This window comes from Diabrotica virgifera, chromosome 2 (assembly GCF_917563875.1).
Source record: "Diabrotica virgifera virgifera chromosome 2, PGI_DIABVI_V3a".
In the NCBI taxonomy this organism is placed as follows: Eukaryota; Metazoa; Arthropoda; class Insecta; order Coleoptera; family Chrysomelidae; genus Diabrotica; species Diabrotica virgifera.
Genome location: NC_065444.1, coordinates 11,835,358 through 11,854,655, shown reverse-complemented (window position 1 = coordinate 11,854,655; position 19,298 = coordinate 11,835,358). Strand labels below are relative to the sequence as shown.

General features: G+C 32.3%; 1 protein-coding gene across 3 annotated transcripts in view; it reads left to right on the top strand.

The window, feature by feature from the left end:
- Positions 1-19,298, top strand: part of LOC114333352 (remodeling and spacing factor 1) — a 97,043-nt gene that overhangs the window by 14,633 nt on the left and 63,112 nt on the right. For all 3 annotated transcript variants that reach the window (XM_050643378.1, XM_050643377.1, XM_050643379.1), the window contains exons 3-7: positions 6,307-6,503; positions 6,563-8,214; positions 12,224-12,591; positions 13,175-13,466; positions 17,560-17,729. In XM_050643378.1, coding sequence (XP_050499335.1) covers positions 6,307-6,503; positions 6,563-8,214; positions 12,224-12,591; positions 13,175-13,466; positions 17,560-17,729 — 2,679 coding nt within the window. The remainder of the gene's footprint in view (positions 1-6,306; positions 6,504-6,562; positions 8,215-12,223; positions 12,592-13,174; positions 13,467-17,559; positions 17,730-19,298) is intronic.

Here is a 19,298-nt window from a genome sequence, read left to right as displayed (position 1 = left end):
AAAGTCCGTACCCCCCCTCGTATCTTTTGATCGGTTATCCCTATAATAGTGAAATTTGGTGGGAGGAAATAAACGGATGTAATCTTCTTAACTAGTCATGACAGGTGACGTAATAGTGACAGATGACTTTACAGCGCCACTGTGACAGATTGAAGGTATTGAAAATACCTACTCAAACATACTAATTTTGTTTGAGTTTAAGCTAATTTTGATGAATAAATGAAATAAATATAAAATTGTAGTTTCGCATTTAATTAATAAAAATTCTAAATTCCTCCTATGATTACTTGTCAAAAAGGTTGATGTTGTCGTAAAAACTACTAGAGAATTGAAAAACGTCAACTTTTTTGACAAAAAAACCATAGGCGGACATTTGAATTTTTATTAATTAAATGCGAAACTACAATATTATATTTATTCAATTTATTCACCAAAATCAAAATCAACTTAAACCCAAAAAAATTAGTATAACTGAATAGGTATTTTAAATATCTTTCAAACGAGGTATCACTTGCCATAAGGTCCCATTTAAAATTATCGGTCACAGTGGATATGTAACGTCATCTGTCACTATTACGTCACCTGTCATGACTAGTTAAGAAGATTAAGTCCGTTTATTTCCTCTCCAAATTTCACTATTATAGGTATAACCGTTCAAAAGATAAGAGGGGGGTACAGATTTTTGACTAGCACTGTATAGAGTTGGTACGAAATACGGAACAATAAACACATTTTTTTCAAGAAATCAAATAAGAGAATGCAAAGAGAAATTTCCTAATTTCGAAGATGTTCCAGACGTTATGCTGTCTCTGTCTCTAATAGAAATTAGTACAAAAGATTCTAAATTTGGAGGACAAGGATTTATAAAATGCTACTGTAATATGAAATGCTCTTTCAAATTACGTAAGTGTAAAAGGTCTAACGTATTTTGTAACTCTAAATGCCATAATGCCTCAACATGTGAGAAAAAACACTAATTTTTTTATTTTAATTACGACAATATAAAAATAATAAACATTAAAATTAATAAATGACATTTTGACTAGTCAAACCCCGATTTTATAAAATTAAATTTCGACCTTTGCCTGACCTTAGTCTCTCCTAGGTTTGACTAGTCAAAAGCCGAAACTGTAATTTATTTCGGGCTTTGACTAAGACAGTCAGTCACACCTGAGGATTGCCTAGTCAAACCTAGGAGTGCCTGAAATTCGGGCTTTGACTATAACATATGCATAATATTATTGTTGTCTGATGTAACGAGATCGGCTTATAACGAGGTAATTAGTCTGCCATTTCAATTCTCGTTATAGAGGGAGACTACTGTACTAGAATTAAGTTTCAGCATTTTTTTTGTCAAGTGAAACATGCCCAAAAATAGAAATTTGTGTTATTTTACTATCTAGTTTCTATCAGTCACCTGTACCAGTTTCTCCACTAATATATTTCATGTGCTTCGCACATTCATAATTTTAACAAAATCATTGGGAAAGTCCCAGTAGCTGGCTGTATACCATAGTTAAAAATCATACAGAACAAAACTAAAAACTTCGTTTGTATAATGACATAAAAAGATTATTGAAAAACTATTAAAAAGTCATCCAAAAGGATTCGCAGAACGTTTTCAATCTAGATCAGATCATCTTCAGTGCCTAGAACGAAGTATTTCCACGTTAGAATGAATACAAAAATTATTAAAAAAAGGTTAAAATTATGACTAGTTAAAGAAAAAATGTGGAATATACTTACGTTCTGCTTAGTACATGAAACTAGCAACCTTGTAGAATAGGTGACATCGAGAAATATGATTTACATTTTTAAAAAATGATGTTAGTGGCGACTCTAATGCCCGATTTCACCAACGATAGCTAAATATTTAAGAATTACCTAAGTGGGTTTAGGTACTTCCTAACTCTAAAACGGATTTCACCATACGATAAGAATTGCCTAAACCGCTTAAGCACTACTTTACGTTAGGATACGGATTTCGATCTCCCTAAACTTTAGGTGTTACTTATCATTGACAGTCAGGTTATATTTTTACAATTTTGACTAATGTACTTGTGACGTTTGTCAATAATTTGCTTCTTACCTTAATTTTTCTGTTATTCTGTAATATTAGGTATATTAGTTGTAATTTTGTATTTTCTTTTATATTATTAATATAATATGTGTTGGAAAATATAGAAAATCCGTTGGAGTTTTTTACAGGTCTGTTGACAAAATTATGTAGTCTACCTACTACCTAACAAACTAGTGTTGTGTTTCAAAAACCCATATAAGTGGTCATTAAAAAATTAATAATAAAAAACAATTTTCAACATATTATTTATTTTAAAATTATTTCATTATTGACAATTCTTTTCTTTTCTTCCATTTCACTGTACATATACAAATAACATACAAGACTATATTTATTATATACAAACTTAATGCACAAATAACTAACTACTAAATAAAGTAACTATAACAGTACAAAAATGAATAAAACCAAATTGGCAAACAAACAATAATGACAAATAATCGAAAAAGTAAGGAAATATCATCTTATTCTTCTTTTTATTTATCAAAAATAGTTCAAACGTACCCTAGGTAATACCTAGGAAAGCATTTCCTAGATAAGCAGTTCTTTTAGTTGTGAAATGCGATTGTTCCTAAATATTGACTTAAGAAGTTCCTATCGATAAGAATTATCGATAATAACGTTTAGGTATTGTTGGTGAAATCGGGCATAAGTCGATGTTAAGTGATAAAATGTTTAAGAGTGCTCAAAGGGCAACATGATTCACTGCTCGATGGTAACCTGTGGTACTTGCCAGTTAGATGGACACAGACCAACAATAATATATGGTTCATTCCACCAACATACGGCTGTTTTGGATTATCGCGACAACGAATATTTCAATGTGCAACATAAGAAGTACGAAAGTAAATGGCTTTAGTAATTATTCCAATAAACAGCAATGTAATTTGCAATTTATTTTCGTTCTTCATATTTTGCACAATAAAATATTCGTTGTCGAAATAATCCAACACAGTCGTATATTCATGGAATAGGGTATAGGAGATATTTATCGGACTGAAGTGACATGACAAGACAGGTAGTAAATTTTTGGTTATGCATTTAAATTCAAATTATCAGTTAAGCTGAATGGATGTTAATAACTGTATTAAAGTGGAATTTTAATTATAATTAAATTAGATTCTATTGTAAAAGTCTAAAAGGTAACTCTCTGTTACAGAAAGAACTGTTGTTATTGTTATGTTAATAAAAATGTTATTCATAGTAAAATTAATGACATCATTGATGACAGTTTAAAAAAGAAGAAGAAAGTTTAATTTAGTTTTGAAATAAAAAGAGAACTGAAAAAACTTGAATGTAAACAACTAATGGAAGGAAAATACCAGAAAACTAGTAATATTGTAAAAAAAATTGAAAAAAGAGTAATGTTGGTTGCCTATGATTATGGTTGTAATGGGTAACAGAGAAAGAGAAAATTGATAAATTCAGCTGATTATTATTTGAATTAGTTAACTAACAATTTGTACAGATGGTACTGGAGTGAACAGACTGAAATGAGTGAAAGAAAATTTTTTTTATATTACTGTAGAAGTTTTTTAAAAAGAGAGGTTTAGCAAACAACTAGCCCCAATTGCGTTAACCGCCAAACTACTTTAAATCGACCTTTTACTCCTATACACCGACAATTATTCCCCTAACATAAAATCAGACTCTATTTATAATTTATCCATTCTTTTTTCTTCTCCTTTGTAACTGTGTTTTCCCCCTTTCCATTCACCCCACTAGTATCTAACATTTACTACTTCCTTACTAATCACCCATTAACACATATTTCAATATACCCCTGGTTTCTTATCTTTTTCATTCAGTCTTTCACTACCCCATCCCCAACACAGTTTACCTTCTTTCTTTTTCAATCCGCCTTCATACTACGTCCTAATCATATAGTTATATTGCGATCCCTAACACAGTTTACCTTCTTCCTTTTATTTCCAATCCTCTTTCATACACCTTCCCAATCTCTTAGTTATTTTGCCATTCCTCGTGTCTCTGTTTTTTCAGCTACAAAATTCAAAATTCTCAGTTTGCCATTTCAGACAAAAACCTTCAACCCTCAACATTGATTAGTTAGCTATCACCTTAATATTCATTCACACAATAAATAGTTTGCCTGTGATGTTATAACTCATTAATTTTTTCATCTATTCCGTTCTATGACTAATTACAGCTCATTTACTATTGTTTGTCACACATTTCAATTTGCATGTCTGATAATAACACTTATGCCATTCCCTTTTTTCTACATTCTTTCAAATCATAATTTCATTTAATCTAGCATTTTACATCCCTTATCATTTCAGTAAATACATATCTATTATCCTTTCAGTAATCTAATCAAATTATATTTTTTCAACATTACCATATCAGGCAATGGCAATCACTTCTACTTGTTTTTATTTTGTATTTAACCTGCTTTTTGCTTAACCTCTCTTTTTAAAAAACTTCTACAGTAATATAAAAAAAAAATTTTCTTTCACCCATTTCAGTCTGTTCACTCCAGTACCATCTGTACAAATTGTTAGTTAACTAATTCAAATAATAATCAGCTGAATTTATCAATTTTCTCTTTCTCTGTTACCCATTACAACCATAATCATAGGCAACCAACATTACTCTTTTTTAAATTTGTTACATATTACCAGTTTTCTGGTATTTTCCTTCCATTAGTTGTTTACATTCAAGTTTTTTCAGTTCTCTTTTTATTTCAAAACTAAATTAAACTTTCTTCTTTTTTTTTAAACTATCATCAATGATGTCATTGATTTTACTATGAATAACATTTTTATTAACATAACAATAACAACAGTTCTTTCTGTAACAGAGAGTTACCTTTTAGACTTTTACAATAGAATCTAATTTTATTATAATTTAAATTTCACTTTAATACAGTTATTAACATCCATTCAGCTTAACTGATAATTTGAATTTAAATTCATAACCAAAAATTGACTACCTGTCTTGTCATGTCACTTCAGTCCGATAAATAGATTGTCATCTCCTATACCCTATTCCATGAATATACGACTGTGTTGGATTATTTCGACAACAAATATTTTATTGTGCAAAATATGAAGAACGAAAATAAATTGCAAATTACATTGCTGTTTATTGGAATAATTACTAGAGCCATTTACTTTCGTACTTCTTATGTTGCACACTGAAATATTCGTTGTCGCGATAATCCAAAACAGCTGTATGTTGGTGGAATGAACCATATATTCTTGTTGGTCTGTGTCCATCTAACTGGCAAGTACCACACGTTACCATCGAGCAGTGAATCATGTTGCCCTTTGAGCACTCTTAAAAATTTTATCACTTAACATCGACTTAGAGTCGCTACTAACATCATCTTTTAAAAATGTAAATCATATTTCTCGATGTCACCTATTCTACAAGGTTGCTAGTTTCATGTACTAAGCAGAACGTAAGTATATTCCACATTTTTTCTTTAACTAGTCATAATTTTAACCTTTTGTATTCATTCTAACGTGGAAATACTTCGTTCTAGGCACTGAAGATGATCTGATCTAGATTGAAAACGTTTTGCGAATCCTTTTGGATGACTTTTTAATAGTTTTTCAATAAACTTTTTATACCATTATACAAACGAAGTTTTTACTTGTTCTGTATGATTCATAATTTTCTTGGTGTTGTTAGGATGCCATCTATCAATATTCTCTGGTTTACTTACTTACTTACGCCTTGGCGTTACAATCCTTTTTGGGTTTTATCAGACTGTCAACATGCCTTCATTTCTCCCTGGCTTGAGCAATCTCCATCCAATTCTCCTACTATATTATCTTATCAGCATAGTCGAGGGTATCCATGTAGTCTTCTCCCAGTTGGGACTTTTTTCCATACCGGCCTTACTATTATTCTTTCATCAGTATGTCTTCTGAGGTGTCCTGCCTATTGGAGTCTTCTGAACTTTATTTCCTTTGTGTTAGCGTCTTCAAGATTTTTGTTAGTCCTTATCCTATATTGTCCTGCTGCTTCATTAGCACAGGCCCAAAGATCTTTCTTAGGATTTTTGTTTCCCAAACATGTAATCTCTATTTGTTTGCCTTCGTTATCATCCACATTTCACTACATTACTTCTCTCGGCTCTATCACTGTATTCTTTCAATAAAAATTTGATTTTTAATTTCCTACTTTATCTCTTATCTAAATGAATACATATTATGATTTATTTTTTTTAATATCCAATGATGAAAATTGTTTTTTAGGAGTTGCTGGAGATGCAGTTTGACTATCATGTTAAATTTAAAAACGACATCAACAAACTCTCTGCAGACGATTTGAGATCACAACCACTGGGCAGAGATAAAGCTGGACATAACTATTGGTTTCAAGCTGATGATAATTACCAAATCAGAGTATACAAAGAAGACATTGATGATGAAACTTGGAGCCTAATAGCAAAGTAATTAACTTGTTAATTTCTAATATTGAAGGTTTTAATTAATTTTATATTTTTTGCAGAGATAGAGAGAGTTTGGTGACTCTTATATCAAAATTAGGTGATGGCGACTATAAAGTCAGTTCAGATTCTGCAGTAAATGAAGATAGCAACTCACTATCAGAAAAACCAACAATAGATACTGGCCAGACTGATGAGGACTCTACAAAAGTGAATAGTAATAAGGAAAGTATAGAAGAAAAGAAAGAAGAAATCGCTGGGGAGCTTAAAGAAGAACAGAAAGATACTAAAAAAGATGAACAAGAAGAAACTAAGGATATCAAAGATGAAAGTGATGAAAGTGAAGTAGAAGATAATCACGATGATAAGAAAGAACCTCAAGGAAATAGTAAAAAAGTTGTTAAAGATAAGGAAACAAAAGAGCCTGAAAAAGTTGAAGAAAAGATACCTCTTTTAAGAATTAAAAATCTCAATGAATTATTAGAAGGTGATGCAAAGAGACGAAGGCTAGATACTGAAGATACAAGATTAGGTATGGAATGTAAAGTAGTCTTAACACAAGAAATAATGGATCCAGTGGTAATTGTGAAAGGTGAAGGTTCAGGTGCCGACAATGAGGCTTTTCTTTCTCCAATAGTAGGAGATGAAATAGAAGAAGATGTTGTTTATTTTTATGGTGAAAGTAATGGAGCTGACTGTGAGACTGGTAATGATGAAACAGTAGTGGAAAAAAACAATGATACTAAAACTGATGACAGTATTAAATCTAATTTAGGTATAAATAAAGACAATATAGAAAAACATAAAGAAGTTCCTTGTAAATTGGATGATGTAGGAGTAAATAGTAAGACTGACAATAATAGTACTAATGATTCTGTAAATTCTGAAGATACCACATTAAATGATGAAGCAGCTAAATCACCAAAAGAAAACTCTAAGAAAAGTTCATTCTTTTTTGGTTCACCTGCAAAAAACACTATTTCTCAATCCTTAACTGTTGGATTTGGAACAAATTGCCAAGAAAAAGAGAAAAATTGTACCAGTGAAGAGGAGAAAATAAAAAACCAAGGGATTGCGAAGGAAAAATTTGAAATAAATCATAACAAAAATGAAGGGAACAAAATATCAGATAAAGAAGAATTAAATGTAAATATGGAAGAAGATAACAATTTAGTACCTGTTGTGGAGAAACCTTGTGTAAAGAAAGTAGCTTACGTCTGTGGAAAAGAAGATGAAGAAGAAAAAAATGAAAAAGATGATGAAGAAGAAAAAAATGAAAAAGATAATAAAGAAGAAAAAAATGAAAAAGATAATATTGCAGACGATAAGAAAACTGAAAAAGAAGTATCTAAACCTGTTAAAGTTTCTAAATTGTTAAAAGATCAGTCTTCAAAAAAGGAAGACACTCCTGTTGATAATAATAATGAAAATAAAAAAGAAGAAAAAGAAGATGTTGATAAAAAAGACAAAGTACCTCCATCAGAAAAAGTTGAGGAATTACCAAAAAAGTCTTTGCGATCCGTGCGAAGTAAAAAGATAACAAATGTTACAAATAAGAGTCAGGAGTCAAAACCAGAGCCTTCTGTAGTGAAGGATGTTTCCACTGAAGTAGTATATATAAAAGGAAGAAGAACTAGGCAAAAGAAGAAAGAAAATGAAGTAACACCCGCTGTTAATAAAAAACCGAAACTAACCAAAGAAAATAATGGGACAGGTAAGACTAATATGTTTTAACTATACTTATTTGTAAATCTATCTATCTCTATCTAATTAGCCTTCTTCTGTCCATCTTTGAACATAGGCCTCCCCTATTTGTGAATCACTTATTATCAATTTTTGAAGGTATATTTCTTTAGGAGCGATTGAGAGTAAAATTTCATAATACTGCGCGCATGCGCACACAGACAGTATGGCGTTTAGTTGCTAAATCTTTCAAGTTATGTATAAATATATCAGTACAGGAAAAGGTGTGAAAAGAATATATTAGTGTTTTTAGTAAATATATTAAAATTTTTGTGTTTGGATTTGTCTTCCTCAGGAGTAAGATGAGTATTATTAAAACATTTTATTGTATATTTATTATACTTCACCTTGTCTGTTTGTTACCGTGAATTGTCATTAGGTACGTCCGAACCAATACAGACACAATCCTCGTAGCGTATTTGGTATAGCATTCGGCCAGAGATCGAGAGGTCTTAAGTTTGAGTCCGGAGCAATCCTATACTTTTTTTTATTTTTTTGAAAGCGGTAAGCACAAAATTAGTTTGGTGTTTAAAAAAGTTAAAACAAACTGTTTAAAATATATTTATTTTTAAGAAATTATATAATAGAAGTATAACTTCTTACGTGCGTACAAAGTACACACACATTCTTTTCTTTTTATACTATATTTTACTTACTACACTAGTCTAAATTCTATGAAGCTGTCATCATCATTGGTTCCTCAGCCCAGATTGGGTATTGGCCTGTTCAATTAATCCCCTTCATTTGTTCTATACTTCTGTCTTCCAATTGGGACTTCTTTTCCATACCAGCCTTACTATTCTTTCGTCAAAATGTCTTCTGAAGTGTCATATCCACTGGAGTCTTCTGAACTGTATTTCTTTTATTATGTTAGTGTCTGAGTATAGTTCTTCAAGCTCTTTGTTATTGTCTATGTTTCGCTACCATACCTCACTAGGGGTCTTATCACTGTTTTATATAGTTGTATCTTTGTATGCCTTGTTAGTTGTTTCGATTGTATGTAGAATATAGATGCTTTTTAAGGGCATAAAGACATCTGTTACTGTATTGTATCATATTGTTTATTTTTTGTGATCCATTATTGTCTTCAGTTATTGTTGTTTCAAGGTACTTCTCTGATGCGCTTAAAGTTCAAGTCACCGATGGTCATGTTGTATCTCTGTTTTGGTTATTGCGGCTCAGATACATATATTTAGTTTTATTTTCATTGATTCGGAGCTCCATCTTCTCCAGCCTGACGAAAGTCTCCTTCATCCTTAATCTGATGTTTCCTATTTGATTGATATCATCTGCAGATGACCACCAGATGACTACCACACCAAAGATTGGTGTGGTAGTATTATCGTACCCATACACAAGAAAGGAAAAAAGGAATCATGCATGAATTACAGAGGCATCTCACTAATCAACACTACGTATAAAATATTTACTTCGATATTATTAAAAGATTAGTACCATACGGTGAAGAAATAGTTGGTGACTACCAGTGTGGTTTCAGGCCTGGCAGATCGACTATTGATCAAATATTTACAATAAGACAAATGCTTGAAAAGTATTGGGAATATAATCAGGACGTGCATCAGATCTTTATAGACTTCAAACAGGCTTATGATTCAATTAATTGTGCAACATTGTGGAAGGCAATGATCGAGCTCGGCGTACCCAAGAAACTAGCTGTGGTAACACAAATGTGTGTAAGTATAGTCCGTTCGCTAAACTCAGACACACCTGGCTAGTGATTTTAGTAAGTAATTTTGCCAATTTTAGTAAAATTGGTAAAAAATAATTACTAAACAGTTAATAATTACTAAATAGTTAGTAATTTTGCCGATTTTTGCAAAATTGGCAAAAAACAAAAAAATTACCACCTAAAGTCTTGTCAGTTGTGTCTGACTTTTAGCGAACCGACTATAACTCCTTTGCGCAAGTTAGAATAGGGGAGAAAATAGCAAACGCTTTCTGCGTAGATTCTGGACTGAGACAGGGAGATCCGTTGTCCCCATTGTAGTTTAACCAGGCCTTAGAATATGTCATGCAGAAAATATATCACAAAATCAAACCAGAGATAACTGCTCGGGGAGCAAAAATCATACTCGCCTTTGCCGATGACGTAGACGCAGTAGCACAAACAACATTAGAAATTAACGATATTTTCTCGAGCTTTGAAGAAGCTGCATTAAACATTGGTCTCAAAATAAATGAAGACAAAACAAAATACATGGTCGTCTCAAAATAAGAACGACGGCGAATAAGGCAAAACATTACTATAAACGATCACAACTTCGAAGTGGTTAAAGAATTTAAATATCTAGGAGCAACAATCACCAATGACAACAAATTAGAGCGAGAAGTTGAAACGAGAATAGTGGCAGGAAACAGATCTTTCTTTGCAATGTAACATCTAATGAAGTCAAAACTTCTTTCACGAGGTGCAAAAATCCAGATATATAAGACCATAATACGACCAGCAGTTGTGTATGGAAGCGAAACATGGACGCTAACAAAAAGAGAAGTTACTAAATTGCTGGTGTGGGAACGTAAAATCCTTCGAATGATATATGGCCCTTGCAGAGACAGCGTGACAAACGTATGGAGGCGCAGATACGATAACGAGCTAGAGTCTCTATTCGGAAAAGAAAATCTAGTCAGATATATAAAGGCTAATAATAGACTCAGATGGGCAGGGCATGTGATACGCAGTAACGACAATCGCCTCATAAAGAATGTGTTCTGGGAAAGGCCAGATGGAAGAAGATCTGTAGGGCGGCCTAGAAAAAGGTGGAAAGATGCAGTCAAAGAAGATATAGAGAAAATGGGGGTGCGACAATGGGAAATAGTGGCACAGGACCGACAAACATGGAAGGCAATAGTAAACGCGGCAAAGACTCACGAAGAGTTGCAGCGCCATTGATGATGATGATGATGATCTGCAAATGCCAACAGTAAGTTTGGTTCTTCTAGATGGAATACTGTAGTCAGTTTTTCGATTCTTACTTCGGATTATGTGTTCCAGGGAGAAATTGGAGAGATGTGGTGACAGTGCATCTTCCTGTTTTAGTTCATTGTTTATTTCAAATATCTCCAAGTATTGTTGACTTGACTAGTTTTTTTTTTGGAAACAAGTACAGGGAACCTCGATAAGTCGTATTAATCGGGACCGCGGCTGATCCGGGTTATCGAAAATCCGGGTTAGCCGGAGAATATAGTAAAAATTAATAAAATACGGTATACTTGCAGATAAATTCCATTATAATTGCACAAACATGAAATACATATTATGCACCGTATATCTAAATTACGTACAGTTTATACAGCATTGTTTATTTCTTAGTAAAAAACTCAGTCAAAGTGAAAAAATGTTTGTTTTGTCTGATGAAAATCGGTCCGGGTTAGCCGGACTTCCGGGTTATCGGAGGCCGACATATCGGGGTTTCACTGTAATGTTTATTTGCATCGCTGTCCACAGTCCAACCCTGCATACTCGTATCAAATGCCTGTTTAAAATCTATGAACATCAGATGATGCTCACGATGAAACTCCTAGCATTGTTTCATTATCTGCTTTATTGTGAATATCTGGTTAATAGTAGAGTGGTCCAGGCTAAATCCGCATTGATAATCTTTAACAGTTTCTTCTGTGCATGTTTTGGTTCTTTCTAGCAGGATGTTTGCAAGGACTTTGTAGGTAGTATTTAAGAGCAGTATTCCCTGTAGTGGGAGCACGCAAAATATAATTCTATTTTAGTGACGTCACGTTGTCTAGCAACTGTCGATTCTCCCGTTATGAAATTCTATTTTGTGACGTCAGCAAAATAGAATTCTATTTTGTGTGCTCTGGGCTCTGATAGTTAATGCATTCCTTTTTGTTTCCTTTTTTTTTGACTGACTATTTTTTTGTAATTTCAGAAATTTTTAGAAAGAAACTAAAAATTAGGTTGTATAAAGATAACATATATGTTAATCAAGTTAATTCGTTTTCAGACTCAGATGTTGACCCCATTCATAAAAAGTTAAAAAGCACAAAAAGCGTGGCCAGTACAAACTCTTCTCGGGTATCATCTCCAATATCCGTAGCTGATTCTATCATAACAATGCCGGATTCAGTAGACAGTACAGAGCTACCAGTTACAGCTAAGGATCCCCTCGCTGCATCAGACGATGAATCCAATATTGTGCCTGCAAAACCTGTGAATTTGCAGTCTTTTTCTCTTGACTACAACGATTCCTCTACACCACCGCCTATACCTATCATTCCATCTACAAGGACATTACGAGGGAAACGGAGGAGGGATGATAGTCCAAAAGAAAAAGAACTTCCTGCTAAAGATGGCAAGAGGATGAAAGTAAAGGTAACGACATTAAATTGTAGAGTTTTTTCTCTAATTTAAAATTTTGGTGACCACTGTACGTATAATATTTCATAGACTTAGGGCCGGTTGTTCGAACGCTAATCAAAAATGATCATTATCAAATATTTAATTACTGTCACCAACTGTCAATGTCAACTTTATTTGGGTTGCTGAAAACATAATTATGGATTACAATTATGAAATTAGTTAATCAATTTTGTTAATAATTGTTATGTTAATTGATTAACTAATCTCATAATTATATTCAATTATGTTTTCAGCAACCCAATCAAAGTTGACATTGACAGTTGGTGACAGTAATTAATTATTTGATAGTGATCATTGTTGATTATCGTTCGGACAACCGGCTGTAAGTGTAATTATTTAATAGTGCATGAAATAATTGCCTAATATAAACTCATTGCCGCTGATTTCAATTTATAAGGTTTTTGAGTAGTGAAAAAATCCACAATCTGTGGTAAGTTTAATTAATTCTTGCTGATATAATGTTTGTGGAAACTATTTTTATGTAGATTATTAGGGGATGTAGAAATTTGTTTTTTATATTTCACGCACATTTCAGGGAAAGAGACAGGTGGATGTACAGTTAAGAAAAAGCATCGAACAGAAAAAAGAGCAGCAAATAAGTAGTAGCGACGAAGTTATAGAAATATCAGAGAGTGAAGCTAAAAGCAAAAAACCCGCGTCAAAGAAGAAAAAACCGGCTCCAAAAAGTAAAAAGCCCGCAACAATTACCATCAGTGATGATGATTCGACAAGTACTCCTACCCCTATCTCTGCGCCTGTCAAAGCTGTCAAAGGAAAAGTGGTTAAAGAAAGGAAACCGATAAATAGGCATCCAGAAAATAAAAATAGTAAGTTTAAAATTTGATATTATTTATGGAAGGTCTTGTGAGAGTATGAGTGTGTACCAGTTTGTTTACTCATGTTAATTTCGAATCATAAGGCCAACAATCATGATTTCTTTCAGGCTTTAGAAACATCAATAATTCTAATTCCCTCATATTCTGAACTTCACATATTTAGCAAAACTACCCTTAATGATTATACTGCAAAATACCCTAATCACCTACAAAATATATACCGATGCTTCAAAACAAAGTGATGGTGTCGGCTGTGCCATTTATATACCATCACTAATTGTTAAAAAAAATTTAAACTTAATTCCAATACATCAATATTTTCAGCAGAAACCATAGCTATCATAAAAGCATGCCAATACGCCGAAAATAAAAATCTCAAACAAATAAACATATTATCCGACTCATTATCAGTTTTAAAAAATTTCTCTAGGCAACTAGACGAAAATTCTGTTAACATAAATCCCTACATAAAAGAATTAAAAATACTATTATCTAATCTAACAACTATGCAGTGTAATATAGTATTCATATGGATAAAAGCTCATATTGGTCTTGAAAATAATGAAAAAGTAGATCAGTTGACAAAAGACAGCATTTTCAGTGGCGAGGAAACATTGAATGATATTGGACTTCAAGAATGTATAACCATAAGTAAAACCAGACTACATGATAAATGGAAACTTCAATGAAATCAATACTGTATACATTGTCCGACAAGGTAACTCTTTTACATCCGAAAATCCCGACAGATTATTGGCATAAAAATTTAGATTTTTCAAGACACGATATTGTTACTATCTCTCGACTAAAATTTGGCCATACCTGTTATCCCGCACATCTATATAAAATCAATGTAATACAGTCGGATTTGTGCGAAAATTGCAATACAATAAGTGACTTGGATCATATATTTTTTGCATGTGACAAATATGTGACACAAAGAAATCTATTGAATATGCAGCTATTGCAAGAAAACGTTTATCCCCCATATAACCTGATGATGAACTTACTAGCTTTGAACAAACCGTCAATCTTTAGGATTCTTCTAGATTGTTAAGTTGTGTAAATTGAAATTTAGATTATAAAATTAGTCGTGTAAATTAATAATACCCTGTATCCCTACTTAGTCTGTGGTTAGTCACCCTGAACGACCTGGGTGCGAAAAGTTTTTTTTTCCCTTCCCTACCCTTGATTGTTCGATTGGATTCGTGATGGTCTTGGTGTATGGTCAGGCGTTGATTTTAAGAAGTGTTGCTGGCTAAATGGGCGCAGTTCCGAAAGGCCATAAAAGAAAAAGAAAAAAAATGGCCAACAATTTCGTTAATGAAAAACAATTTATGTTTCATTTCGGTTCAGGTATGATCAATCATCCCCTCACATGCTTTTCAGTCTCCCCAGTCCTCATCAGAGGGACTACATGATCACAATAAAACCTTTTTAGTATTTATAGGAAAGAATATAAAATAACTTAACGATAAACGATTTAACGATAAAATGCTTAAAATTCCAAAAATTGCACTCTAATAAAACAGTACTTTTTATAATATCACGGTTTTGTTATTGTACATATAGGACACAACATGTTTGGAAAGAATAATTAACTTATAAAATATGAATTTTTAGTAGTTGTATTAACTGTTATTTATAATTATGATTCCAAACATTACACTAGTATAAAATAGTATTTTTTATACTACCACGGTTGTTTAAAATTGTATTTATAATTTTAAGTATATAAACTTTTAATTATTTATTAAAACAATTAAAAAAAGATACCCAACAGCCGGGTTCCAACTGGGGACCTCTCGATCTGCAGTCTAATGCCACTAAGGCACCATTAATTTGTAGATATCGATTTATTAACGTTCTTTACTAAATATCATTGCATTAGTCACATCTTTAAAATAGTTTGAAATTAAAAAAAAAAATCGATTTATCCATACAGTGTGATTGGTCAGTGTGGTAAAGCTTTGTACATATATCCGTTATAAGTAATAGACAGTAATAAAAGTTAATAACAAAAATTGTAGCCAACTTTGATTACAGATTGATAATCAGTAATCGTAAATTGTAAGTTTTAGGGCCGGTTGTTCGAACGCTAATCAACATTGATCACTATCAAATATTTAATTACTGTCACAACTGTCAATGTCAACTTTGGTTGGGTTGCTGAAAACCATGTTAATTATAATTATGAGATTAGTTAGTCAATTAACATAACAATTATTAACATAATTGATTAACTAATTTCATAATTGTCATTAATAATTATGTTTTCGGCAACCCAACCAAAGTTGACATTGACAGTTGTGACATTAATTAAGTATTTGATAGTGATCAATGTTGATTAGCGTTCGAAATATTTAATTACTGTCACCAACTGTCAATGTCAACTTTTATTGGGTTGCTGAAAACATAATTGATTATAATTATGAGATTAGTTAATCAATTAATATAACAATTATTAACATAATTGATTAAGTAATTTCATAATTGTAATCAATAATAATTATGATTTCAGCAACCCAATCAAAGTTGACATTGACAGTTGGTGGCAGTAATTAAATATTTGATAATGATCATTGTTGATTAGCGTTCGAACAACCGGCCCTTAGACAATTATTCAGTCATGGCTTACTTAAAATTTGGAAAGATTTAGACCCGTAATTATTAATAATTTTGCTCTGAAAAATGAAAATATCTCGAAAACTAATAAATTTACACATAGGGAATGTTAAACAAAAATTATATTATGGTAATGGTACTTTTCGATAATGATATAAAATACGGGATGTTCTATTTAAAATTACTGAGAAAATAATGTACTTGCGTTTTGACTCACCCTGTATTCAATATAAAGAAAATTAACAAAACAACCATTTACGAAAATTTTGACAATAAATAAAAAAATATAACGTCAATAAACCATTGACCTTGTGCTTGCTTCTATTTATACAGGTAGTTAAACTTGTTACGATTTTCATATAAAATTGGTTATAACTTTGTAAATACCACGTATAACATAACAAACCTTTATATTTTTGTAGTCGAAAAGTTACGAAGATTTCGAATGTAAAATAAAATACAGGGTGTTCTATTTAAAAAAACATAAGTTTGGTTTGCCACTATGTTATCGAACACCCTGTAACATTCTAACTAATTTTGTAATGTGAAGCTCAAAGTTCGCTACAATTTTTGTTATTAAGTTTTATCGCTATACATTACTATAACGGATCTACGGAGCTTCACCCCACTAATTAATCACCCTGTATAATAGCAGTTAAATATTGCATTGCTAGCTAGTTCTAAGCTATCCTGAAAATTTCAGGTGTCTAGGTAGCCTAGAACTATTTTTAAAATGGATTACAAAATTTGCGGAGTCCGTGACACCAACCAAGCCAAGTATATAAAAAGGTTTTAAAACAATTCATGTATCGCATGCTGTAGCGACATCTATATAATGAAATGAGAAGTTCCAGATCCGTAAATCTGAAATCTTGTGGAAGCAATTTCTGGTTACAACCTTTATCTCTTCCTCTTACAATTATCGTCCCTTTTGTCTCTTTGCCTTATAAATTGTAAAAGATAGACCTAATCTAACCAGAAATTGGTTCCATTTACATGGTCCCAGTCCTGAGACTTCTCATTTTTTTAAATAGATGTCCCTACAGCGTCCGATGCACGAATTATTTTTATAATTCGGCTTAAATAGACAGTTAGGTTTTGTTTTGATTCGGAGTTGATCATGTAGCCCCTCTGATGAGGTCGGGGGAGACCGAAACGTACGTAAGGGGATGATTAATTATCTCTGAACCGAAATGAAACAAAAGCTGTCTTTCATTTTCTTAGTTGCTGAGGTTGTGAGTACACGGAACCAACTTTCGTTGGAATTTTTTTTAGACGAGTAGACGGAGTGTGACTGCATATTGTAGAGTACCTTTTGTCTTCTTTATTCGTCGTCTCCTTGCCTTAGAAATTGTAAAAGGTAGAGATAAATGATGTAACCAGAAATTGGTTCCATGAAAGGTTTCAGATTTACAGATCTGGGATTTCTCAATTCTTTAATATTTTTTTAATTTTTCAGAGCGAGTATTGGCGGGTCTTGATATATCTAGCGAGAGCCTGAATCTGTCATCGAATGTAAGGCAATCTAGAAGATTAGCTCAGATAAAAATTAAAGAACAAGTAGAGCCCAAGAAACCAGAACCGAAGGCCAAAGAGGATAAATCCCCAAGCAAGAAAAAAGGGGACAAGGTGAGTATCAATATCTTCTTCTTCTTTAAGTTCTATCTTCTATCGAAGGTTGGATATCATCATGGCAATGCGGACCCTGTTGACTGCCGCTCTAAACCAGCATTCGAACCATTCCGTTAAGTTCTTAAGCCAGGATGTTCTTCGTCTTCCCACATTTCGTTTTCCTCGGATTTTGCCTTGCATAATAAGTTGTAATAATTAGTATTGTTGCCCTCTCATCACATGTCACAAGTACTCAAGTTTTCGTCTTTTGATAGTTAATATTATTTCTGGTTTATTTCCTATCCTTCTAGTTACTTCCACGTTTGACATTCTTTGAATCCATGATATTCGTAGGATTCTTCTGTAACACCAAAATTCAAAGGCCGCCAACTTATTCAGATGTACTTGTTTTAATGTCCACGCTTCCAAGCCATAAAGAAGAGTAGAGAACACGTAACACCGAAGCATCCTTAAGCGTAGTTCTAACCTTATATCCTGACAATAAAGAAACTTTTTAAGTTTAATGAATGATGCACATGCTATTTCAATACGTGTCTTAATTTCTTTGGTTTGGTCTACATTTGATGTTATCCACACTCTCAATTACAGTATCGTCAATAGTCAATTGGATGTTTGCGTGTGCTGATTTAGTCATGATCATGCATTTAGTTTTCTTTAAATTTTATCTTCAGTCCATACTCATGACAGCGTTCATTAAGGCGTTGCATTACGTTCTGTAAATCAGTCACTGTTTTTATCCGATATTATTACTGTATTACTTACCTTGGCAGTTTGATTCCAATATATATTAGAAATAATTTTCATATCACGACGTGTCAATATTTTTGCTACAAAACACAAGTACATATCCTGATTCATGTCCATGCATCTCTGGGCCAGCACATTCAAGCCGAACAAAGCATCTTCTTGTGCTCATACCATTTCTAAAGCCAAATTGTGTGTCACTAATTTCATATTCAAGAATTTTAACAATTCTGCTGTATGATATTTTCAAAAATAGAGAGATATCGCAAAGCCATTTTTGCTATTTTGACATGTACGCAAGCGCAGAGTGAATGTTACGCTAATACCGGATAACGTTAACGCTATAAAAATAATTTATAGAATACAAATTTTATAAAGCAAAAACTGTGCATCACCTTGTTTCCTGTGTTGAGAAAAATGTGTGTTCTTATTTTGTCTACAATAGACTACTTACAGTAGTAAAATAATAACAAAAAAAATTAAAAATAAAAAAAATGAAACAAAAATAAAAAAGAAAAGGAAAATAAAAAAAAGAAAGAAAAAAGTGTTTAGCATAAATTAAAATTTATATTAAAAAACCAGTAAAATAATTAAAAAAATAAAATAAAAAAAGCAACACAATGTACCTATGTATCTAAAAATACTATTGTTGTATGTACTTATGGTATGAAATAAGAAATTTAAGACTATATGAATCTGAAATCAATCACAAACAAGTCTGGCTAATTGGACAGACCATGGCCTGCCAAAGCCATTTTTCAAAAAAAAATAGACTACTTTTTGTGGTTAGAATATTAATTATTCAGATATTTTACATTATTT